This window comes from Pseudonaja textilis, chromosome 3 (assembly GCF_049901715.1).
Source record: "Pseudonaja textilis isolate UNSWEBS1 chromosome 3, rPseTex1.2, whole genome shotgun sequence".
Classification (NCBI taxonomy): Eukaryota; Metazoa; Chordata; class Lepidosauria; order Squamata; family Elapidae; genus Pseudonaja; species Pseudonaja textilis.
The window spans coordinates 198,310,026-198,329,914 of NC_141992.1; the positions used below are offsets into that span (position 1 = coordinate 198,310,026).

At 47.6% G+C, this 19,889-nt stretch overlaps 1 protein-coding gene across 7 annotated transcripts in view; it reads left to right on the plus strand.

Annotated features, from left to right (window-relative positions):
• Nucleotides 1-3,762: 3,762 nt before the first annotated feature.
• The window catches only part of EEF1D (eukaryotic translation elongation factor 1 delta), a 46,971-nt gene continuing 30,844 nt past the window's right edge, over nucleotides 3,763-19,889 (plus strand). For 3 of the 7 annotated variants that reach the window (XM_087931825.1, XM_087931826.1, XM_087931827.1), the window contains exons 1-2: nucleotides 3,763-3,838; nucleotides 17,909-18,032. In XM_087931825.1, the coding sequence (XP_087787951.1) occupies nucleotides 17,913-18,032 (120 nt within the window). In that variant the 5' untranslated portion in view covers nucleotides 3,763-3,838; nucleotides 17,909-17,912. Of the gene's footprint in view, nucleotides 3,839-11,470; nucleotides 11,533-13,876; nucleotides 15,103-17,908; nucleotides 18,033-19,889 lie in introns of those variants that run through there. The other 4 variants (XM_087931821.1, XM_087931822.1, XM_087931824.1 and 1 more) reach the window with 3 other exon arrangements.

Sequence of the window (19,889 nt, forward strand, 5' to 3'; positions counted from 1 at the left end):
AGATAGATAGATAGATAGATAGATAGATAGATAGATAGATAGATAGATAGATGAAAGAAAGAAAAAAGAAAAAAAGGAAAAAGAAAGAGAAAGAAAAAGAAAAAAGAAAGAAAGAAAAAGTAGAATTCTTTATTGGTCAAGTGTGATTGGACACAAGGAATTTGTCTTTGGTGCAAATGCTCTCACTGTACATGAAAGAAAAGATATATTCGTCAAGAGTCAAGAATCATCAGATACAACACTTAATAATAGTCATAGGGTACAATAAGCAATCAAATCATACCAGGAAACAGTCAGTATAAATCGTAAGGGTACAAGCAACAAGGTTATTGTCATAAGTGGGAGGGGATGGGTGAAAGGAAGGATGGGATAAAAGATAAAGAAATGGGTAGCTCTATTCATAGGCAAAAATTCCTGGCAGCAAGGTCTAAACAAAGGTAGGATTAGCCCTCAGCCACAATAGGAATTGCCCAACAAGCCCCTTCATTACATCAGCCAAACTTCAGCCAAACCTAGCTCAGACAAACATGACCCCTACATGGGAGTCTGACAACAGCCAATAGAATACATGTTCTTGCACAGGAACAGGAAGCTCAAGTGTAAAGCTCCATAGAAGGTATCAGTACTCGCCCCCAGTCTCAACTCCATGTGGTCAGCTGCACCAGAGAACTACAGGCTTGGTGGTTCTGTTTCACCATTAAATCCTCTTTCCAATGATCCTCCATGTTTCCAGTGTCTTTCTGAGCCAGTCCTGCGAGTCTGGGGAGGGTTTTGATGAGAGCTCTGCGTCGGAGGCAGAGATGGGGCCAGGGTCGTCTGACAGTTATCAGCTGCCTTCAGAGTTGGAGATCAGCAGGGCAGAAGAACAGCTGGGGCCTGTTCCCATGTGGGCACATGCACAGAGCTGCCAGAAGAAGGGAACAGCTGAGGAACAAGGGTCAACTTGGGAATAAAGCCATAGATGGATGGTGAATGGCCCCTCCCTGAGGGAACATAGGAGGAAAAGAGGAGTGGGGCTTTTCAGGAGACAATTAGTTCAGTTCATTAGGGTGAAGATCTGTTCCTGACCTCTTGCCAAGTCATTTCTGCTACAGCATGGCATTTGGAAGATATCGGCCTGGCAATTCTCCACGCCTGATCAAGGTCTGTAGTTGTGAAATCTCTTGAAAGACTGTTTGCTGGGACTTTGTTGGAGAGGAATTCACTCTAAACTAAATAAAAGGGGTTTTATCGGGATGAGGAGTCGGCTTCATGATCTTGGAGAAGCCTAGGTCAGTCATAAGTATGACCTTGGCTCATAGTTATGACAGTTGCAATGTGCTGGGGTCATAATATTTATTCCTAAAAGCAAAACAAATTGGTTTTAGAAGCAGGCTACAGAGAAATGGGGCACGGTAGCAGGGTTTTTTTTGGAGGAACTTCTCAGGGTGCTGATTCTAGGGTGACACTTAAGGGGCATGTGTGTATGTAGGTAGGTATGTTCGTGCAGTTCAAGGATGGGATACGACAGGGCTAACTACCGGTTCGGGATTTACGAGCTTCCCAGCACGCTGGGAGCTGCGCGCCTGTAAATCGTCATCAGCACACTGCGTGCCGAGAAGCAGCCTGCGAAAATACAACAGGGATACAACAGGGCTAACTACTGGTTCGGGATTTACGAGCTTCCCTGCACGCTGTAAATCGTCATCAGCACACTGCGTGCAGAGAAGCAGCCTGCGAAAATACAACAGGGATACAACAGGGCTAACTACCAGTTCGGGATATACGAGCTTCCCTGCACGCTGGGAGCTGCGCGCCTGTAAATCGTCATCAGCACACTGCGTGCCGAGAAGCAGCCTGAGAAAATACAACAGGGATACAACAGGGCTAACTACCGGTTCGGGATTTACGAGCTTCCCTGCACGCTGTAAATCGTCATCAGCACACTGCGTGCAGAGAAGCAGCCTGCGAAAATACAACAGGGATACAACAGGGCTAACTACCGGTTCGGGATTTATGAGCTTCCCTGCACGCTGGGAGCTGCGCGCCTGTAAATCGTCATCAGCACACTGCGTGCAGAGAAGCAGCCTGCGAAAATACAACAGGGATACAACAGGGCTAACTACCGGTTCGGGATTTACGAGCTTCCCTGCACGCTGGGAGCTGCGCGCCTGTAAATCGTCATCAGCACACTGCGTGCAGAGAAGCAGCCTGCGAAAATACAACAGGGATACAACAGGGCTAACTATCGGTTCGGGATTTACGAGCTTCCCTGCACGCTGTAAATCGTCATCAGCACACTGCGTGCAGAGAAGCAGCCTGCGAAAATACAACAGGGATACAACAGGGCTAACTACCGGTTCGGGATTTACGAGCTTCCCTGCACGCTGAGAGCTGCGCGCCTGTAAATCGTCATCAGCACACTGCGTGCAGAGAAGCAGCCTGCGAAAACAAGCCCTCTTTTCCTGCTTTTTAAACTGCGGCTGTGTCTCGCACTGCAGCCGAAGTTGAAAAAAAAAATCAGGAAATAAAGATCAGGTAAGAGCCCAGGTGGGCAAAAACATCAGCAGACATAGTACCGGTTCTAGGTCTGCTGCTTTTCAGAGCTACCGGTTCTACAGAGGTGGACAGAACCGGTAGAAACCCATCCCTGATGCGGTTCCTCTGGGAGATCTAATGTAATCAACTCTGTGTTTGCAGCCCCTATCCTTTGATATGTAGATTGGGTCTGGGCAACTTATTTCGGTGGGTTTGAGGAAATTTGCTAATTTGATGGTCTGATTATCAGACCGTTGTGGATTCTGGTAACATTTTAAAAGGAAGAGTATAGAGCAGGGTGTCCAACCTTGGCCACTTTAAGACTTGTGGACTTCAACTCCCAGAATTCCTCAGCCAGCAAAGCTGGCTGAGGAATTCTGGGAGTTGAAGTCCACTAAGTCTTAAAGTGGCCAAGGTTGGACACCCCTGGTATAAAGATACATATTTGGATTGTAATACTTCTCACTCTGCTTTTTAAGGTGAGACTTGGTTCCCATTTGGATGCTTCTGAACAGGGTTTGGGAGGAGTGAGGTTAATGCAGAAGTCGGGGGTATCCAGATGTTGGCACTTTTGCAGAAGATGCCCATCTCTCCTGCCAACCAGATTCAGAATCAGGCTAGATTATTCTGGGCTCTATTGCTGGGAGCTCTCTTCCCCCCCTTTTCCTTTTGCCGTAGTGGACCATTCCATTCATTTCCCTCCCCTTCACTGGCGCTGCATTGGTTTCCTCCAGGCGCCTTTGGACGACTTCAATATAGCAAATTGGGGGAGGGGGGGGAGGCGCGAGAAAGTCGTGGGTTTTTCCTCCCCCACGAAATCCCGCGGGATTACTCCCCGTGAGAAACCATTTTCTTCTCAGATGTGGCGTAAAACCAAGATAAGAAAACATTTTCTAGGCGGTAAAACAAAACAAAACAAACCCTCAGCTTTAAATTACCTCCCCGTCCACCATCGTGGCCTCGTCCTCTCAACACCTTGGCCTATTCTATCATTATAGTCGGGTGGGAGGAAGAAAGAAAGGAGAAGGGGGGGAAAAAAAAGGAAGAGGAAGGAAAAGCTTCGCGTCTCATCGCTCTGACGAAGCTATATGGATAACACCCGATTTTCTCGTCGCCGCGGATTGTCCTTCTCGGTTGCCCCTCTTGGTATCGCCCGCTTTCTTTATTTCCCCCAGTTCTGCGGAGGGTGAGCTTGCCCGGTGAGGCGCCGCTCCCATAACCCCCTGCGCGCCGCGCGCCGGCCTTCTTTCCGCTGGAGCGTGAGGCGCCGTGAAGCATCTCCCTCAGGCCGGCTGCCTCTTTGTCTCCCCGGCGACGCTGCGTGAGTAGAGAGCCCCCTTCCTTCGCCGGGATTCCCTTCCGAGGCTCCCGCAAAAGTTCCAGGCGGCGTCCGGTCGGGCTTGACCCGAAAGGGTCTCGGCCATCGCCAACCGGGCGTCCGGGGGGCGCCACAACCCCCCCCCCCCCCATTGGGCGGGGGGCCACTAAAAGGCCACTAAAACATGTGAAGAATGGCTGCAGGAATTGGGGACGTCGAGTCTAGAGAAAAGAAGGACATGATAGAAATATTCTAGTATTTGAGGGGCTGCTATGAGGGGAGGGGTCCGATTTATTCTCTCAACTGGGTCTCTTGCTTGAGCACGGGGTTGGGCTAGATGACCTCGAGGTCCCTTCCAACTCTGCTACCGTGACTGTACAATCAAGGGGTCTGGTGTGGCAGAGAAGCAAACCTAGAACTAAGGAGAAGCTTCCTAACGGGACAGTTAACCAGTGGAACAGCTTGCCACTAGAATGGACGGATGGTCCGATCCTGGAGGTTTTGAAGAAAGGACTGGGCAGCCACCTTAGTGTCATGGAGGGTCTCCTGCTTGAGCAGGGGGCTGGACTAGAAGACCTCCAGGGCCCCTTCCAGCTCTGTTATTTTGCATTTTGCATTGGCATAGCAATTCATCGGTGGAACGGCTTGCCACCAGAACGGAGAATCCAGTGGCTTTCACTGGGAGCATATGCACCAAGACAAATTCCTCGTGTGTCTAATTGCAGTTGGCCAATAAAGCATTCATTCCTTCAGCAGAAGTTGTGGGTGCTCCATCAGTGGCGGTTTTGAAGGAGAGACTGGACGGGAACCGGTGTCAAATGGTATAAGGCAGGGGGTCTTCCAACTATGTCCCGCGGGCTGGATAGGGTCCACCGAAGCCATTAACCTGCCCTCCCCCCCGTGAGGGACCACGAGGCTGCCCCACCCACACCGCTGCACCTTAGGCCCCCAACCTGCCTGTTTTCGGCCTCCCTGCCCTCCAGAGAGAGCAGCCACATCCTTTCACTAACTTTTCCACCCACAGGAGCGTAACGAAGTTTAATTTTTGTGTTTTGTTTAAAGCACTGTTTAATTGGGCACGCCCACCCAGTCACATGCCCACCCAGCCACGCCCACCCAGCCACATGCCCACCCAGCCACATGCCCACCCAGCCATGCCTACCCAGCCACATGCTCACCCAGCCATGCCCACTCAGCCACATGCCCACCCACCCACATGCCCACCCAGCCACATGCCCACCCAGCCATGCCTACCCAGTCACATGCCTACCCAGCCACGCCCACCCAGCCATGCCCACCAGCCACATGCCACCCAGCCACATGCCCACCCAGCCACATGCCCACCCAGCCATGCCTACCCAGCCACATGCCCTACCCAGCCACATGCTCACCCAGCCATGCCCACCCAGCCACATGCCCACCCAGCCACATGCCCACCCAGTCACATGCCTACCCAGCCACGCCCACCCAGCCATGCCCACTCAGCCACATGCCCACCCAGCCACATGCCCACCCAGCCACGCCCACCCAGCCACATGCCCACCCAGCCACATGCCCACCCAGCCACATGCCTACCCAGTCATGCCCACCCACCCAGATGCCCACCCAGTCACATGCCCACCCACCCACGCCCACCCAGCCATGCCCACTCAGCCACATGCCCACCCAGCCACATGCCCACCCAGCCACATGCCCACCCAGCCACATGCCCACCCAGCCATGCCCACCTAGCCACATGCCCACCCAGTCACATGCCCACCCACCCAGATGCCCACCCAGTCACATGCCCACCCAGCCATGCCCACTCAGCCACATGCCCACCCAGCCACATGCCCACCCAGCCACATGCCCACCCAGCCACATGCCCACCCAGCCACATGCCCACCCAGCCATGCCCACCTAGCCACATGCCCACCCAGCCACATGCCCACCCACCCATGCCCACCCAGTCACATGCCCACCCACCCACGCCCACCCAGCCATGCCCACTCAGCCACAGCCCACCCAGCCACATGCCCACCCAGCCACATGCCCACCAGCCATGCCCACCTAGCCACATGCCCACCCAGTCACATGCCTACCTAGCCACACCTACCCGGTCCACGCCCCGCTCCCCCAACAGTCTGAGGGACTGAACTGAGCCCTGTTTAAGAAGTTTGGGGACCCCTGCTATAAGGTTTCCTGCCTTAGCAGCGGGTTGGACTAGTAGACCTCCAAGGTCCCTTCAAGCTCTGTTCAGACTGATTGATGGAAGTCTGTGGAGATTCTCAGTCCATGCGCATCATGGTTGTCCCAAAAGTGCTTTTTCAAGAGGCACCTGGACTTCCCTTATTATTTCTTGAAGACGTTTTGTTTCTCATTCTGGCTGAATGGAAAGATGTATGGGGAAAAAAACAACAACTTTTGTGACCCCCATCTTAAAAAGTTGCTAAGATTGAGAAACATTGAATTCAACTTAGGTTTATTAAGGATGGACTAGATCTTGGGGCATTAGTTGATTCCGTACAGGTAGTCCTCGACTTACAGCCATTCATTTAGTGGCTGTTCGAAATTTTAACTCCTCTGAAAAAAGTGACTTAGGACCGGTTTTCACACTTACGACCTTTGTAGCCTCCCTATGTTCATGTGATTAAAATTCAGGCACTCAGCAACTGCTTCATAATTATAACGGTTGCAGAGTCCCGGGATTACGTGATTCCCCTTTTGTGACCTCCAACAAGCAAAGTCAGATTCATTTTACAGCCGGGTTACCGACTGAATTGCAATGATCCACTTCCTCCAACTTGTGGCAAGGAAGGTCGTAAAATGGGGAAAAAGTATTTTTACTGTCTTGCTTTCCAATGGCAATTTTGGGCTCAGTTGTCGTAAGTCAAGGACAGACCTGTAATCCGTCTCTCTCCGTCCGCTCGTTACCATCCTCTGTCCTGTCCTAGGCATTTTTTGGCTTTTGGAAGTCCTGAATCGAGGGGTGGAAGAGGGCCAGGCCTAGGGCTGAGCTGCAGACGGATGAGGATTTGATGAGAAGCTCAAGGTTTTAACCAGTTTTGCTGGTGAAATCTTGTTTTCTCAACGTTTTTAAAAAAATGTTGACGTTGCCTCAAGAAACGGTGACGTTGCCTCAAGAAAAAAGGGGTTGCGTTCCTTTTCTCTTGGGAAAAGTAAGCCACATTAATGAAAATTTTGTTTTAGGAGCTTGGTGAAGCTACATTTTCCTAGTAGATGACTGTTTATTGTGTACGTAACTCTTGATGCAAGGGACTCACTTGTGATAGAAGTAGTGGAGTTCCTCATACAGGACATATTTTCCCCAAAATAAGACCGGATCGTATATTAATTTCTGCTCCAACTAGACGCATTAGGGCTTATTTTTCAGGTGATATCTTATTTTGGGCGAAAATACGGTACTAAATGTGGCTGTCTGGCTGATTATCTTAACTGAGGCTTATTTGGGGGGTAGGGCTTCTATTATGAGCATCTTGGGAAAAGTGCTAGGGCTTATTTTCTGGTTAGGTCTTATTTTTTGAGAAATACGGTAGTCCTCGACTTAGTAACTGCTCAAAAGTAGAGCAGCGTTAAGGGGGAAAATAAACCTTACAACCAGTCCTTAGATTTATGGCTGTTGCAGCCAGCATCCCTAGGGTCAAGAGATTGCCATTTGCAACCATCCCTGCCAGCTTTCCGACATGCAAAACTAACGGGGGAAGCCGGGTTCACTTAACAGCTGCGTGATTTGCTTAATGACCTGGGCACAAAGTGTTTTAAAATTGGGCAGGGGTCGCCTAAGAACCACCTAGCATACAAAGAGAAATTCTGGCTCCAATTGTTATCCTAAGTCGAAGATTATTTCTGCTTTTTATGGTTGGTTCTGCACCCTAATTTCTGACTCAGTAGCTTTGTCCAGGGTGACGTTTCCCAGTTTGTTAAAGGAACTCTAGTTACAAATGTCAGGCTTTCTGCTTGCCTTATCTTTAGAACAAGTAACTGCGTAGAACATCTTCTGTTCCTTAAACAAAAAAAAAAGAAGAAGACTTGGAACGTCCCTGAAGAGCCACGTTTTTGCCTGCTGTGTCATTCCCTGCAGTCCCTGTTCAATTTTTAATGTTGCGCTGTACCGGGATATGGTTCTTTAATTGTATGCGGGTTGTCAGCAGTTTTTATGTATATCATTAGATGAGCTCTCTGAGCTTGCTCCTTTTTCTTGCAAATGTTTCATTAACTAGGTAATGTTAGGCTAATGAAACATCTACAAGAAAACAAGCCAGGTCAGAAAGCACCAAGTACCCCTCGGGTCAACCCTGAGCTATAAATATTCTCCTTTATTGGTACATCATTGGATATAATCTGCTATTGGTTCTCTCTGTCTCTCTCTCTCTCTTCCTCCCTCTCTTTTTTTTGCAACTGTTCCTGTTGTAGACTTTTTTTGTTTTTGATGTGTCTTAACTAGTCGCCTCTGTTTTTCTTTAGCTTTCTAGCATACGAATGAACATTTTGTGATCAACCAAATCCTCAGGCATGCTTTTATTGATCCTACAGCAAATAACCTGCCATTTGCAGATAAGAGCTTAAATTTAAACATTCCACTGTTGTGAGTCTATTTATAAATAGTAGGTGATTTTTTTTTTATGGCTGTCCACATGCAGAACAGAACATGGGAGTACGCATGTCAATTCATGTGTCTAGCAGGTCAGTTCCGGTAGCTTTGATGGTGGACTTCACAGCTGTAGAGGTTGCATGTGTTTTTTCGCCATGTTTTAAATAGGAACCCGCCTTCACTGTTTATACTTTAGCACTGAAGTGAACAATAGCATTTTTGAATGTTTTTATGTATAGCTTGGTCCTCAGAGTAACACATTCTTGCCTACAGGAAAGATACCTTTGTAGTATAATTTATATATCTGAACTTACATCAAATACACTGATGAGTTAAGAGTTAAATAAAATTATTATATATATATATGTTTTCTTATAGTTTTTTAAGTTTTCGGGTACTTACATGTATGGCATTCAGCTTTGTTCGGGTATTGACAATGACGTGGGAAAATACCCAACGAAGCTGAATGCATATATATATATATATATAGATATAGATATATATATATATATTCGTTATATTGAAGAAAATGTACATATTCATATTTGGAAAAACAAATGGATGTTAAATTTAAGAAATTTAATTCAGTGGGTTTGGCATAGGCATTATATTGAATAGCAGAATTAACTAATTATTGGGAGAGGATTTATGAATGAGGAACTGGATGTAGTTGCTACTTTACAAGTAAAATCAATGTATTCAGAATCTGAAATAAACTGTCCCATCATAAGCTTTTGCTGGTGATTTGGAAACTGTTTTCAAAGCTGGGTTTATTTTAAGTTTAAAACAATAGAGAAACACAGCTTTCAACATTTGGAGATATGGGGAGGGGGTTAGTTACTCTCAAGGTTTGGAGATAATGGGAGGAGTTAGTCCTATGGTGGGTAGGGACGTATTGGAAATTTGTTAACTTTGGACTTAAAAGAAAATAGAACTATGAATTCAGCACAATTCCTTGTACCACTGGCATGTGCCAATGTTTCTCAACCCCGTGGCAGCTTCAACTCCCAGAATCCCCTAGACAGCACCAATTTTGAGAAGCATTGTTCTAATGAATAGCGTAATCTCGGAGTAGTGTTTTTTACTGTACTGTTCCAGCAATTTGTCATTTTACTCTCTGCTGTTGTTACCTATAGAAACAATATTTTCCCTTTCCCTTTCTTCTCCTTTTAATGCTTTTTTTCTTTCTTCCACTTTTAATGCCTTCCTAGGAACCAGAAAGTAAGTATTTGCCAACAGCACCGAACATTTCTTGACCGGTTTACAGAAGAAGTCGTTCCCTCCCCCTCTCTTGTTTTTAAAGAGTCCTTATCATTTTGAGACCCCTTATCTCCTTTTCATACTACTCCTTCTCTATCCTTTTGATGTAACAAGACTGGTCGGGCAAGAAAAATGACATTTTCAGTAGGAAGAAGCTGTAGTTCTGTTAACTATTTGTAATCCTTCAAATCTTCGCTATTGGCAAAACTGCTGATAGTTTTTGTATGCCACGATGTTGACATAACACAATATGAAGGTTTTCTAGCACATCATACCTTACGTGAGTTCGTCCACGTTGGTTTTTTTTTTCTTTTCTCAGGATGGGTTTGCCCACGACGAACTAAGCCACAGCAAGCAAGCCAGATTATGGGTTAGCCTTGTCTTCAGTATTTATCCTTCCCATTCCCAAAGCATTGTGACTAGCCAGCAAAGGCGTACCAAGAACATCCAACGATAAGTCAGGTCATCTGGCTAGGGAGAGAGGGGAATTCAGACAGTCCCTGCTCCAACTTGAAAGATGCCAGCCACAGTTGCCCACAAAATGCCAGAAAAAGGCATAATCTAGACCAGGGCCACTAAATTCTGATGCCCAACTTAGGCCAGCCATGACCACCTTACCCCCCTTACAGGTACTTCTCAACTTACGACCATTCATTGAGTGATTGCTCAAAAGTTACAGAAAGTGAAAAATGTGACTCGTGACCATTGTTCAAACTTCTGCCCGCTGCAGCATCCCGATGGTCACGTGATCAAAATTCAGAGGCTTGGCAACTGGCTGGTATTTATGACTGTTGCGCACATCCCAGGATCATATGATCATCTTTTGCGATCTTCTGACAAGTTGATGGGGAAGCCAGATTCACTTAAGAGCCATGTTACTAACTTAACTCTAGTGATTCACTTAAAAGCTGGCAAGGAAAAGCCATGAAATGGGTTAAAACCCAGTTAACAACTGTCTGGATTAACAACAGAAATTAGGCACTCCCTTGTGGTCGTAAATTGAGGCTTGCCTGTATACAGGCCTACTAAATTTACTGTCTCTTGGAATCTATATATATAAAACGCACAAAAGCAGCTGGATGTTAAAATAAAATGTCTCCCAAGTTATCCTTGTATAAATTAGACCTCCCTTTTGCAAATGTGCTTAAACTTACAAAATCTTACAGGTCCTTCAGTCTTTCGATAACACCTTGTCTCCTCTTTTTCCTAATTCTTGGGCTGGTATCTTATTCTTTGATCTGGTTTAGATCTAAGAGAGATGGTATCCCAAATTCCCCCACATAATGTTATGCCAGGAACACAGTTAAAATATTTCTTGCTTGGCTTTGTATGTGAAAAACAACATCAATACAATACTGGATTATAAGCGAGTTAAAAGTAGGAAGGCACAGTAGATATATATGTGTGTGTGTGTGTGTATGTATGTATGTATGGTATTCAGCTTTGTTCGGGTATTTTCCCACATCATTATAGTTGTGCTTTTAAAGTTGTAGCAAGGTTTTGGCAGAATCTCATCTGCCATCGTTGCTACAACTTTAAAAGCACAACTACAATGACGTGGGAAAATACCCGAACAAAGCTGAATACCACACACACACACACACACACACACATATTCATATACACGTATATATTAGTGTTGTGACAACCATATAATTTACACTAGGCTAAAGCTACTATTACAAGTCCTTGGTTTGTCTCCCCCGGGGTAGCATTGTGATGTCAAAGATGTTTGCCTGTCACAATTCCTTGGAAGTTTACATAATGCTTTTATTCTAGGACTTGGCTCACAACAGCTAACAGCTTTTTAACATCTTACTACAAATTTGTGATGGATGCACTCAAGGTTAGACAAGTAACTTTTTTCAAATTTGTGGTAGTGTGCTCCATTTCAAGTCTCCAACAGTAAGTAGGGAAAAAGTTATTAATATACCTGAGATGAAATGTACATTTTAAACAACAACAGCACTTCGAAGAATGGCCTGACTTTTGTTCAGGTCAGATACCAAGTAATTTCATCTACATGAGGACCACATATTTGTTTCCACAGTGATGTGCCAAAATTGTCAACCATATATATTTAAAATGGGCAAAGGTTCAGAAATTCTTCCTTAGTAGCACATAATTTGGGTATCCAACCTCAGCAGGAGTATAATTTTTGCCAACCGTATTCTTAAAATGTCTTTTAACTAAGAAGTCATTTTTCCTACCTGAGAGTTAACTTGTAATTCTGCTTTATTTGTGCGAAATCTCCCCTTCTATAAGAAACGTAACTGGCAATTTATGGGACGTTTGGGGCCATGAATTGTGGAGGACTCTCTCTTCCTTTCTTCATCAGTAGGAGTGGGACTGAATTCTTTTCAGTATAGGCAGTCCTCATTTAGTGACTGCCTTGTATGGCAACCCACTTGCGATTACGGTGGCGATTTTTTAAAAAGTAACGTTGCAACCAATCCTTGCGTTTATGACTTTCTAATAAGATCATAAGTACAGTTGTGGATTCACTTAGCCAGTTCATTCCTTAACCCAAGTTGCCAGCCCCAATTTTGGTTGCTAAGTGAGGCTACTTGTGTTGAATGTTAAAGGTGACCACAGAGACCTCTACCCAAATCACACCACTGTCCCTCAAAACGCACCCAAATAGACAGATAAGCTCCTCCTTATGGAACATTTTGTGCTGTTTTCTGGCCAATCTTCCAGGGTTGTTGTTTTATCTTTCTAGTCTAGCCTACAGCCCACATATTTCCTGGTGGTCTCCCATCCAAATAGTTACCAGGCCCAATCCTGCTTAGCTTCCAACCACCTGCAGAGACCTTGCCACCCCCTAAATCCCCTTCATGAAGTGGAATTGGCCCAGACAATATTGATTGAAGTCGATGACTGCAGCCCCCTCCAAAAAATAAACTCTAGCGGTCTTCGAATATAAGTTTCAACGTGCTCCAGGGAAGTTCTGAGCTCCAAAAAGTGTTTCTCTGCCTCTTCTAGAAGTTTAGTATTTGAGTCCCTTTTTGGGACAGGTGCTGGCAGATGGTGGGAAAGTTAAAAGTCCGAACATCTGGCAAACACAGAGTTGAAGCTGAAGCTGCTTACTGAAGTACTTAACAAGGAAGGTGGGCGGTTTAAAGAAACACGAAGCATAAAAAATAAAAATATTGTTGGCATATTAGAGAATGACAGTGGGCAGAAGAGCTTTCTAAACAATTTGCTTAAAGCACTTTTTTTTAAAAAAAAAATGGCGCAATCATTCACATGATTGGGGTTTTGTATACAGGTAGTCCTCAACTTACAACCAGTGGTTTAAAGTTACAGTGGCACTGAAAAAGGACTTGCCTTGGCTCTTGACTAACCACCACTGCAGCATAACCACAATCACATGATCAAAATTCGGGTGCCTGGCAAACGACATGTATTTACACGGTTGAAGCATCCCCAGGGTGGTGGGATCACCGTTCGACGCCTTCCCCCGCCAGCTTCTGACAAGCCAAGTCAATTGGGGGAGCTGGATTCACTTAATGACCACCTGATTTACTTAGCAACTGGTGCAACTGGCTTAACCGTCCCAGCAAAACAGGTCATAAAATGGACCGTTGAGTCATTTAACATCTGTGTTGCCTAGCCACGGACATTCTGGTCCCCAGTTGTCATAAATTGAGGGCTATGTATACAAGTAGTCCTCAACTTACAACAGGTTTTTTTGTGACCGTTCCCAAGTTACAACGGCACTAAAAATGTGACTTTTGACCATTTATCGCGCTTACGACTGTTGCACCCAGTCAGACGCTTGGCAACTGATTCATAATTATGACGGTTGCAGGATCCCAGGCGTGTCACGTGGTTTCCTTTTGTGACCTTCTGACAAGCCAAATCAACGGGGAAGCCAGATTCACTTAACGGCCACATGACTAACATAACCCCTGCAGTGATACACTTAACGGTCTCACTTAGCCACAATGTTGGAGGCTTAACTGTGGTCGTATGTCGAGGACTACCTGTAAATGGTGGAGCTGGGGGTGGGGGGGCTTGCACAGCCTTTCCAAGCTTGCTCCTGCCAAACATCTGACGCCACCTTTCTTAAGAGTTCCCAGCCGGCAGGGCCCATGCGCCCAGGTTGGAGAACGCCGTGGCACCGCCGGCTGCTTGTGGTGCGTTATTTCAGCCACTGTACTTTTGTGCTTGTCTCTTCATGCTGGCGCCCCATTTGGAAGATGAGAACCCGGAAGCTGCTGTACCCCACCGAAAAGGTCTGGGTAGACAAGCCCAAGTACGACGAGGCTGAGAGGCTTCACTATGAGCGAGAAGCAGCGTTAGCTGCCTCTGCAGCCGGGCCAGGCCAAGAGCTGGTGGCGGTGAATGGCTTCTGCACTGAGGAAGCATTGAAGGCCGAGCTGTGGCGGGTTGGCAGCGGGAAGAAGCAGAAGAAAAGGAAGTATTCTCCGAAAGCCAAGTCCTTGGCGCCCCAAATAGATCCCGTGTTGGCGGGATTGTTGGCCGACCACGTCTGGTTTGACAAGCCTCGGTTTGACCAAGCGGAGTCTACCTACCATGTGAAGCTCGCCGACTCTTTGCCCCCGGTGGCGCCTCCTGTCGTTGAGCCGGCTGCTGCGGGGCCTTGGTCCGAAGACACCGTCGAGGCCGAGGCCGCCTTGCGCTGCACCCACAACAGCCTCATGGCATGCCATCACATCGTTCAGGACGTGTGGGTCAACAAATTCCACTTTGATGACGCCGAGAAGGCCTTCGTCGAAAGGTCCCAACTTGTGACGCTCGCACACCTCCTGCAGCCCCCATCTATCCTGAAGCTGGCTAGTGCCGGGCCCGTCACACCGGATGAGGGCTACGTGACGGCCTTGGCTACGCCTTCCACCCCAGCCCACACGGCTGATGCCCAGCCTCAGGTTGCCGACGCTCCGCTCATCCCGGCGGGAGACGCAAACCAGACAGTGAATGGCAAACCTCCGGGCTCCAGTTTGCGAGCCTTGCTCTCCGAGGTCTGGCTGGAGAAGCCGCTCTACGATGACGCTGAGCGGTTATTCTACACCAACATGTTCGACGGCCACCCTCCAGGGAAGGTGCGGCTGCAGGAGCGTGGCCACGCGGACATATCCAGAAAGGGCCGGAAAGAGAAGAAAGGCCGGAGCAGCCCAAGAAAGCAGCCGACGGGCAAGCGGGGAAACAACGCTGCTGGTGGGACTCTGACGCCCCACGAAATTGCAGCCCCCACACCGCAACCTGCCTGGCATTTTATGCACCCAGACACGGAGTCTTTGTGGTTCACCAAGCCCACGTACGACAGTGCAGAAGCCAGCTTCTACGCCTCCGTTGCCCAAGAAGAGGCCAGCAGACTATCGGAAGCCACGCGAGCCAAGGCCGCCCAGCCCGCTGCGCAGCCCTCCAGCGCACCAGAGCCTGATGCTAAGTAGGAAAAAGCATGCGTTGGGGGTCTTTGGCGGGGTGGGAGAGAGGATGGATGTTCCCAGTCCCAATAGCATAGCTATAAAGACTCAGGCTCAGCGTGTAGAAGACATGGGAGAGGATGTTGGTATGTAGCTGGTCACAGCCAGGGCTAAGATAGCAATTGCACTTAGAACTATATACTGCTTCACAGCACTTTCGTAGCCCTCTCTAAGCTTATAAAGTCAGCACATTGCCCCCAAGAATCTGGGTCCTCATTTTACCAACCCCAGAAGGCTGAATCAATCTTGAGCCGGTCAGGTTTGAACTCCTGGCAGTGGGTAGAGTTAGCCTGCAGTGCTGCACTCTAACCACTGCGCTACAATGGCCTACCTACCTACCTACTAACACTTATATACTGCTTCACAGTGCTTTTACAGCCCTCTCTAAGCGGTTTACAAGAGTCAGCCTCTTGCCCTTGACAATCTGGGCCCTCATTTTACCCACTTCGGAAGGACAGAAGGCTGGCTCAAACCTTGAACCGGTCAGGATCAAACTGCCGAACTGCAGGCAGTCGGCAGTCAGCAGAACTAGCCTGCAGTACTGCATTCTTACCACTGCGCCACCCACGGCTCATGATGCTCCGTTTTGCCAAGTAGCATTATTGAAAAAAAAGAATTTAACCCTACTGTTTTAGGAGAACCTAGAGCTAAGGAGAAATTTCCTGACAGTTAGAACAATGAATCAGTGGAACACCTGACCTTCAGAAGTTGTGGGTGTTTTAAGGACCAACATTTGTCTGAAATGATATAGGGTCTCCTGCTTGAGCAGGAGGGTTGGACTAGAAGACCTCCAAGGTCCCTTCCTACTCTTATTATTCTATATGCTGAGAAGGGTGCTCCAAAGTTAAAGGGTTTGGAAAGAAATCGTCTCTTCCTTCTGTTTCAGTCGACTTGACAGATGTGTACCAAGAGAGTCCATGTGAGTTAATATGAGATGAAATAGTGTTTTGTTCGGTGAATCTAGATTTTAAAAGCTCCCGCGCTTAATGCTTGTCTGCATGCAATGTGTTGGAAGGCGTCTCTGCCTGGTCTCATTGGAGAAAGGGTGTCGAATCCAGGCCTCACCTGAGTCTCCAAAAACTGGGCCCTTGGTGGCAAGATGGAAGAAATTTGCCGCAACCAGCTCGCTGCGAGATAACTTGACCTGGCCAACTCTCCACAAATTGTGGCTGCGGGGCAAATCGACAATTCAGTTGAAGCGCATTGAATTATTGTAATTTTTGTCATTCCCGTTTCATTCCGTCTCTCCTTTGGCATCCTTTTCATGCTTCCGTTCCACTATTTCTTCGGTTATTAGTGTAACTCTTGCCCTGCTGCGAATTGGCCGCGGTGAGTTGTCCTGTTCCTAGTTGTCGTGGTCCCCCTTGGTGACGATGTTTGCGGAACTGCCGCTTCAAAAGCGGGATACCAGCGGGCGGAGATCAGTGGTGGTGTTCTACCGGTTCGGCCCGGTTCTCCCAAGCCGGTAGCGGCAATCCACCGTTCTACTGTTGGGCTCGCCCGGGCTACCATATTCACCTTTTGTTCCCTGCTTTTGAAGCGCAGCTGCTCCGCGCGGCGCTACAGAGTGCCGCGCGGCCGCTGCTGAAGCGACTGGGAGAGCGCAGGCTTGAGTAGAAACGCCCTCTGCGCAAAGTGCACATTTGGCACGCGGGTGCACCCAAAGTGTGCGCATGCACCCAAAGCGCACCCACCAAGCCAACGCCCACCAAACCGGCGGTAAAACTTTTTGAATCTCACCACTGTCGGAGATGTTTTGAAGGAAGCAGTTTAGATACTGCTTGACTTGAGTTTTTTTTTTTTTTTTTAGGCCGGCATGAATGGCATAAACCAGATTTTGGATGTCTCTTGAGATGGAAGTACTTTTTGATGGCATTCATGGCACTCTGTGGTGTAATCCCATCTCTATTTTAGTAAGCTTCTCTTAAGGCCAAGTGATACTTTGTGATAGGTTTTAAATCTTTTGCCCTGTGATTTGATTTGATCTGTTAATCCGTCTTTCCTACTCTCCCCTTCCCACTGTCGAAGAGAGCGTTTATCTCCATTGTTGCTGAATTCCAACCCCACATCCGGCATGTGCAGTTTTTTTTAAAGTGCTTCCTTTCTAGAGGCAGATTCAAAGATCTGGAGAAATTGCGTTTCCATCACTTACCCCTGAACTATCAGGCAGCCAGATAAAAGTTTCCCCCCCGAAAGAGTTTGGGAAGTGTTGTAAAACAGCGGCCCTTGCTCCGTTGTGTGGTTTTGTTCAGTCCCTTTTGAGGGCCCTATTAGTGGAGGCCTTTTCAGAGTGTGCTGAGAAGATTGGGGTACTTCCAAGCCCATCGTTCTGTGCCGTTTTAAGGATCAGGGTGCTGCCTGTAATGCTGGTGTCTACGTATCTTCTGAGGGGGAAAAAATAGGTTTCCTTCTGTACCCTCTTTGAAGCCAATTTGTAGCTGATGGTTAGGGTTCCGATCAGTTTTCAAGTGTCGAATAATTTGAGTAATCGTTTCTTTGATTGCATTTTGATTAGCTTTTCCGTAGAGATCAGGGGTATCCAACCTTGGTGCCTTTAAGACTTGTAGATTTCAACTCCCATAATTCTGGGAGTTGAAGTCCACAGGTCTTAAAGGCACAAAGTTGGACACCCCGATCTAGAGTGATGGGTTAGTGAGTTCTTACCAGGTGCAACCCTAAGGGATGGAGAGAGGAATGTCTCATGGTCCTCTGGTGACCTGATCCTAAAACCAAGTGCTTTCAAATACTTATTTAACCTCCTCTTTGCAGAAAAATGGCAACCCACTTCCTCATGCATGAGAAGATCTGGTTCGATAAATTCAAATACGACGATGCTGAAAAACGGTACTATGAACAGATGAACGGTCCAGCCCACAGCCCTTCCTGCCAGCAGGTAAGATGCGAACATCTCCCATGTCCAAGCCGCAGGTGGCTTCTCATATCTGGTCCAACACAAGTGGTGCTTCTATCCGTAATTGTGAATTCTCTACTACTTTACTCTGGTCCATCGAAGCTCGTATTTTTCTTCTTAGTGTATGTCTCCACAAGGCCTTGCGTTCTGACCCAACTCCCCAACCCACGACAAACCCTCTGTAGTTGAAGCACTGGTTCCTTTATTAGGAGTGCTGGCAGCCCTGGCAATATTTTCTCTTTCACCGCAAGTCCGTCAGTGCAGGAGATGAGTAGTTATCTGCTACATCTATCCATCTCTGTCCCCTGCCTTTTATCCCCAGGTGGGGCTTTGCTAACAGCCGTGGCTCTTCCGTTCCCAAGGACCAGCCCATAGATTTCCACTGCTCTCCTCTCCCTTCTGTGCATCCGCGCATCAGGCACTGGACCCAGCTGTTCCTCCTCTTCCTCATCACCCACCTCCAGACCTGAAGGCTGTTGACTCCCCATCTGAGGGCAAACGGACGGCTTAGGCTCCGCCTCAGTGTCTCTGTCTCTGTCTGTCTGTCTCTCTCTCTCTCTCTCTCTCTGTCTCTCTCTCTCTCTCCCTCTGCCAACTCCATTCTCTCTGACCCTGACTCCCACGCCATCTCCTCCCCTTTGAGGGTTACTTATTGAGAAAGCCCCAAAGAGCTTTATGGCAAGATCGGTCCTTTGCCCCCTAACGCAACCAGCAAGTACAAATTGTGTGCCATCTCTGCTCGGTGATCGGCATCGTAACTGGATTCATAGAAAGTATTTCTCCGTCCGTTTTTAACTCTGTTCTATTGTTGGTCACATTTGGAATTGGGTAAGGTTTTTTACTTCCCAATAATTTGGGGTCTTTGACAAGGGAGGGAAGGGGCCACCTTCATGAGAGTCAAGGAAATGGTTGAGGGTTCTGCTCCTTTGTGGGGGTGGCCCGATTCCTGAGTAACCCTTGAAGTAACACGCAGGTAGTCCTTGACCTACAACCAGAATCGAGTCCAAAATTTCCTTTGCTAAAGCAAGACAGTTCTTAAGTGAGTTTTGCTCCATTTTACGAACTTCCTTGCCACAGTTTTTAAGCGAATTGCTTGTTCTGACTTAGGCTTCACAAAATCACGAAACAGACTCTTCATCCTGACAGAACCTTCTTTTATTTGGTTTTATTTGGTCACCCTAATTAAACGAACCAGTTGCTACAATTCACATTCACGCAAGTCCAGGTAAACAGTCTTTCATGAGATTTCACAACCACAGACCTTTCTCAGGCTGTGGGAGAGTTGCCAGGCCGATAGCTTCCAAATGCCATGCTGTAGCAGCAATTACTTGGCAAGAATGGAGGAACAGATCTTCACCCTAATTAAACGAACCAATTGTCTCCTGCAAACCCCATTCCCCTTTTGGTCCTCTTTTATTCACCGTCCACCTGAGCCTTTACTCCTGAGTCGGCCCTTGTTCCTTAGCTGTTCCCTTCTCCTGGCAGCTCTGTGCATGCGCACTCTGGGAACAGGCTCCAACTGTTCTTCTTCCCCACCGATCTCTGATTTTGAAGGCAGCTGATAACTGTTGGATGGACCTGGCCCTATCTCTGCCTCCCACGCAGAGCACTTGTTAAAGCCTTCCCCAGACTCCAGGACTGGCCCAGGTTCCTCCCCAACCTCCTCACTGTCCGAGTCTGCCGCCAGCTCCGCTGACCACTGGCGGCCACAACATCGCTGCCCTTAAGTTAGTCACATTTTTGTGAATGAATTTGCCTTCCCCGTGGACTTGGGTCGCAAAAGGGGGAACATGTGACACTGCAACTGTCATAAATACAAATCGTTTGCCAAGGGCCTGG